General features: G+C 38.5%; 1 protein-coding gene across 1 annotated transcript; it reads right to left on the reverse strand.

Moving 5' to 3' along the window:
- Nucleotides 1-770: 770 nt before the first annotated feature.
- Nucleotides 771-4659, reverse strand: LOC306789152 (uncharacterized protein; the record flags this gene model as incomplete). Its single annotated transcript, XM_079284958.1, has 6 exons — nucleotides 771-829; nucleotides 1285-1335; nucleotides 2522-2566; nucleotides 3225-3389; nucleotides 4092-4287; nucleotides 4555-4659. The coding sequence occupies 6 exons, from the start codon at nucleotides 4657-4659 to the stop codon at nucleotides 771-773; spliced, it is 621 nt and encodes a 206-aa protein (XP_079141084.1).
- Nucleotides 4660-5679: the final 1020 nt, after the last annotated feature.

Genomic DNA, 5679 nt, shown 5'->3' on the forward strand with positions numbered 1-5679 from the left:
CTGCAAACTGCCCCATTAACCGGCACCGCAACAGAAACAGACGCAGTAAACGGCGCTACAAACTGTGCTGCAACAGGTGCAGTAATGCAACAGATGCACTAAACTCTACGGTTAATGGCTTTCATGTTACATTATTCCTTTTGTAAGTCAGGCCCCTGTTCCTCACAAAATCTCGGATGTTTTGAACAGTTCTGTCTTTCAAAACATGGTCTTGAGCATTTTTACATTGCTCACACTCCAACTTCGTGGCAAGGTGTCCCTTTGAAATATGTACTCTAAAGTGTTTCATGACAGATGAAACTTCCACCTTGCTCCACGGCTTTTTGGAAGATCTTCTTCCGACATCTGCCAATCACAAGAAAATATTTTCATTGTTTCGATTATTATAAAGACAATCATAAGTTTGGTCGAGATTTACAACATTCTTGGAATAACTTTTGATGCACTCAAATGTAGCATTTGTGGGTTATCGAGTATATTATTTATCAAAGTTACATATACTTAAGTTCAATTAAAATGAGTATAAAAACAGCATTATGTCACCACTGTACCGATAGTATTCGGTAAATAAACTTTACATAACTCCTGCTTAAGGCTGTAACATAGTACACTTAAAATATATATTTGAAACATTCGAAATTGTACAAAAACTTGGTGTCTAAATAAAGAAGACTAAAACTGAATATCCAGAGTTCAATATACGGCTTTCACATAACTGAACTATTGCAACTTAAACAAAAAAAATCAAGTCATGATAACTAGTGGCATTTCTATATACCTTTGGAACTCTTGGCTTCATCCTGGGCAAGCTCCATCTTTTTTCTTTTTCCTAAGGACAAATAAAAACAGCAGACTTAAAATTTAACAAATTCAATTTAACTCCATCTGATATCTGCATGGACAGACACAAATAGGCTTTGCTCAGAATGCAGGCAAATCCTATTTGTTTCTCAAATCTTTAGGACTGACTCTCTACACTGTTATTTTTGCAAGTGTGCAGGTCGGACTTGTGAGTTCTGGCATCTTTGAACTATCTGCATTGGTTGCCAGGGCAATGTGTTTTTCTAGAAATAGAACCAAAACTAAAATGCAGATGCAGAATGAGGCGCATCGTCTTTTCCTCCGCACAACAGTACAATGTAGTAGTGGTACAGAATAACTTATCACAGTAGACAAAGCCTTAAGTCTTTATGCAGGCCCACTTAAGCATCAACAGGACCACATACATTGAATTGCTAAAAAAATAATAATTAAGAAATCCATCCATAGCATTATTATATTTACCTTCGGAGTTGGTGGCCTCATCCTGGGTCAAATCAATCTTCTTTTTTCTCCCTAAAACAACAAAAAACAACTTTATTTCTATACCATAACTCCAATTTTAACAATCCAAATACTTGAAGTTTCTAAGCATCAGGAAATCTGAACTTTTATTTTTAAAAACTATACGAGTTTAAGTCCAAGACTAGAAACGTTTTTGTGCTTCTAAGTTTTGATTGCATTCTCACCGCAATGTAACAACTTATGATTCACTAATGAATAACAAATGCTAACTATATAAGCTTTGGAAGAAAAAATTGATTACTAAACTAGTCTCTGCAGCAATAGAATTTCTTTCCAGAAACATACTGATGTTGAAAATACAAATCTTTCAATCCTCACCAACCAAAACGAATTTACCAGATGTTGAAAGTAGAGCAGCGTTTCTACTCTTTCATCGAGATAACATTCCAGGACACTTTGATTAATGATCGGGCTGTTATGTCTGTGTTTTGGAATCCCATTCATTGTTTTAACTCCGGCTTCCCATTCATTAATACCCAACTCTCTCAACAATGTCCAATTCATATTTGAAACCATTGCAAACCGTTGCATGCAAAACAAGCAAGCAAGCAGGTTCACTTTAGCAATAGAACAAAACATGCCAACCAATTTATCATTACTCAACCGTTTAAAACAAAATGGAAACAAAGCAACATGATGTAATGTCACCAAATGCTGCAAGAACTACCATGTGACGTGACTTGGGGGTATGTTCACAGTGTTTCCACAACATAACTGAGAGCAGCCTTTTCAAAATACTCTGGTCCATGAACTGCCATTTGAACATTATTTTATGATTTTGAACATAACTTAGTCCTAACAGATGGCAAAGGAAATCTCTGAAAGAAAGCCTAGTTGTTCCTTCCCAGCTGAGAAGGAAAAAATTATGTAGAAATAATTTTCCAGGACAACATATATTTTCTGGACATTTTACTTTTTCCTCTTATTTTCCATATTTTTTTCAATGAATGGAAAATTTGTCAACTGTCTTACAGGTATTCCAGTATGTGTGGGAACCCTAGAGAGGTCTGCATAGACCTGGAATTTAAGCCTAACCCAAGCCCAAACCCATAAAAATTCAAGCCCAAAGGCATAACCTATACTGCATGTCTGTTTCCTCCCCCATTAGAACACATGTGGCACAGTAGTACTGACAGTGAAATAATGAAAGACAATCTATGGCATTCCCACACATTACCTTTGGAGCTTGTGGCTTCCTCAGGCTTCTTCATCTCTTGATTTTCTGGTGAAAAGAATGGAATATAAGCGAGGCTGCGAGCACAAGCGTGACACACATTTCCGAAAAAAAACTCAGATGGCAGCAGTTTATCAATGAACAATTGGGTCGATACCAAAGTGATGCAGTTACAAGATGCAGTTGATTACAATTTAAAATGGTTACAGGTAAACTATGCCATTTTATCACTCATTCAAGACCCCATACGTGGCATCTAATGTGTGTACTTAAAGATATGTGTCAGTTATGTTATGGACAAGTTATGGACATTGAATTATGTCAGTCTTTCATTGGTATTGATCTGGACCTTTGAACCTCTGTAAATTCCATAAGTGTGTCTTTGCATTTTTGTTTCTTATGTGTATATAGTTATGATATATCATTGCACTTAGATGGCGCACTCTCTCACACCATGTGACTATCCCCAGGTGACCCAATTTGGCTTATTGTTTGGTCCATTTAACCTGGCTACTGATTGCCTTGTTTCAAACCTTAAGAGCAATGTGCTCGAAAGTCACGGACTTTGTGGTAACAATAAAGCAACCAATGGGAACTACAGTCTGCAGACTTTCATTGTTAAATAAAATTATATATGGTCTCCACTCCAATATCACACACACTGTACCATTAATGGATACTGGAAGACCACATAGTCATTACATACCCCTTAGTCCAAGGACAGGATCCGACTCGTCACCATCTCCATCATCTTCATCGTCTCCAGCATCTTCATCGTCTCCAGCATCTTCATCGTCTCCAGCATCTTCATCGTCTCCAGCATCTCCAATTCTTTCCCCTTCGCCTACTTCGAAATCTAATTCCAATTCATCTACAGAAAAACATGTTTGATGAGCGCACACAATCTACATGTATACAATTTCTAAATTACTATTCTTCATTTGTTGTTTAAATTAACGTGCTGCCCTTGGGGCACATAATTTCCAAACACAATATCCAATTTGATTGTTAATTGGAATCAAACCTAGCTCTACATTGCCCTAAAATCCAGTGAAGGAAGTGTTCGTATGTCGTAGAGCAATGTAGGTCAAAATTGAAGCGCTAAATATCTCTTTTTCCTAAATATTCTTGGGAGCATGTCCTCCAATGTCAAATATGCAAAGCATAACATTTTTGATTCTGATCTCTTTGAACAATAAAATTACGCCACATGCTTGTACAAAAATGCAATTGCTTGGCTGTTAACGTCTTCTAAGAGACAGCATAACTTCTATCTTAGCCTCTCTTAACAAGTTATCTGTACATTTAAGAATGGCTGTTTAGATTTTACAAATAACTTTTAAAAGCTTATGTCCTGTCACATTTCTAATTCTTATTGTAAAGCATTTGTCTTTTTTATAAATTCGTTAACACTCTTCCATAGTCATCAAATGTTATCTTATTCCACCTGTCATTTTAGTCTTGTTTTTTTTAAGTAGTTGCATTTGTTCATCCCAGTCTTACTGCTTCATTGAATTTAACTTCGTTTTGAAAAGTTTGAAAAGTTTTGAAATAGTTTAAATTGAATAGATACCTTCCATCTCAATCTCATCAAGAGATTTTCCTTGGAATCTTCCAAGACATCCTTTCTCCATTGCCAGTAGAAGCTTTGAGATTTTAGCCATTTCTATCGTTGCCTCTGGCAGCCGATAAAAGTCTCTGTGGACCCGAATGTCATGGCCCAAAAAGTTGGCTAGTTGGTCCAGCTCATTATCCTTGAGGTTGAGAATCTGGGACAATGTTGCCACGTGTTTACGAAGATGTGTAGACCTGAGATATTCAGGATTCTTTGCACCACACCGACGTGCAAAAATCCTGATGCAGTCCTGTCCCCTATAGTAGCTAGTGGAGGGGCACCTTGGCCTTCCAAATAGGAAGGGGTTATCCCTGTGCACATTACATGCCTCTCTTTTGTCTGCAAGAAGTGTTGTTGCTCTGACAACTTCAGGGTTCAACAGAACAGCAACCTTTCTCCCTCTTTTACCCAACATTTCTACCCTGCTGAAGTGCTTGGCCAGCTTCCGCTCAAAGGGGGAGAGGCCAACAGCTATGTCCTCATGGAGCTCAGTCTGGTCTCTTTTGTGGAAAGACTCGAGTGTCATTTTTGAGACTTCTCCTGCACGACGTCTGTTGAAGACAATTATTTGCGCAAGTGTCACTCTGGCAAGTTCTGCATACGTCTGTGGAGACTCGTGCTTTTTCAGGTCTTCAACAGCAACCGCTGATTTCTTTTCAAGGTACTGGTGGAAAAGCTGTACATCCTGTGTGAATGGTATGGTCGATGGTTTGTTGAACTTCAATTTGCTCAAAGTAGAAAGAGCAGTGTGGGAGATAAGTTCAGACCATTCCTTTGTGCAAAGTTTCGTGAATCGCTCTGATGCTTTAATCATCTCTTCATCCTCTGCTGCAATAGCCCTGCAAAGGATAAGGTCACCAATTTTCTTTAGTGAATGTCCTAATTTCAGGGCAAGACTTGGTGTGCGATAGGAGTGTGTCTGTTCATCGTAACCAGCAACGTCTTTGACAGCCTCAATGACTTTGTAAAAACAGTTTGGTTTTACAGCATCTTCAAAACTAAGTATGGAACATTTTCTTCTCAAGCTCAACAAGAGTCTGCCCAATTCTCGAACCTTCTGTCGGATGTATTCAAATTTTGTTGGATCACTTCCATGTTTGTTGTAGAGGGACTGACCCAGTTGCAGTATGAGGAAATCACTTCGAACAACTGATGCTACCTCATCTTGCTTCATATTTCCAAGGATCTTCCACACCCCAGGAGAAATTGCTTGGGAGAATGTTGAGTCTGCAACATCAGCCAGAGCTAGGACTTGAGATGTACCAGCTGCTTCAGTCTGCTTTGAAGTGCATCGACGTGAATGGCGCCATAGCTCTTTGCGAACAAACATGCCTTTGCAATATACACAGTGCACATATGTTTTGGCATTTACAGAGATGTTTGATCTTCCTGGTCTTCGTTTCAGTTTCAGTGCTCCACTCCGATTCTCCATAACATCTTGATTATGTTGGTAATTCCCTTTGTTCCGTAGCTTCTCAAGTGCCCTTTTTCTCTCTTTAGAGTTTTTAGGGTGCAAGAATGCTTGAGCAATATCAGACTCTTCATT

Source organism: Melanostigma gelatinosum (assembly GCF_949748355.1).
Source record: "Melanostigma gelatinosum genome assembly, chromosome: 15".
In the NCBI taxonomy this organism is placed as follows: domain Eukaryota; kingdom Metazoa; phylum Chordata; class Actinopteri; order Perciformes; family Zoarcidae; genus Melanostigma; species Melanostigma gelatinosum.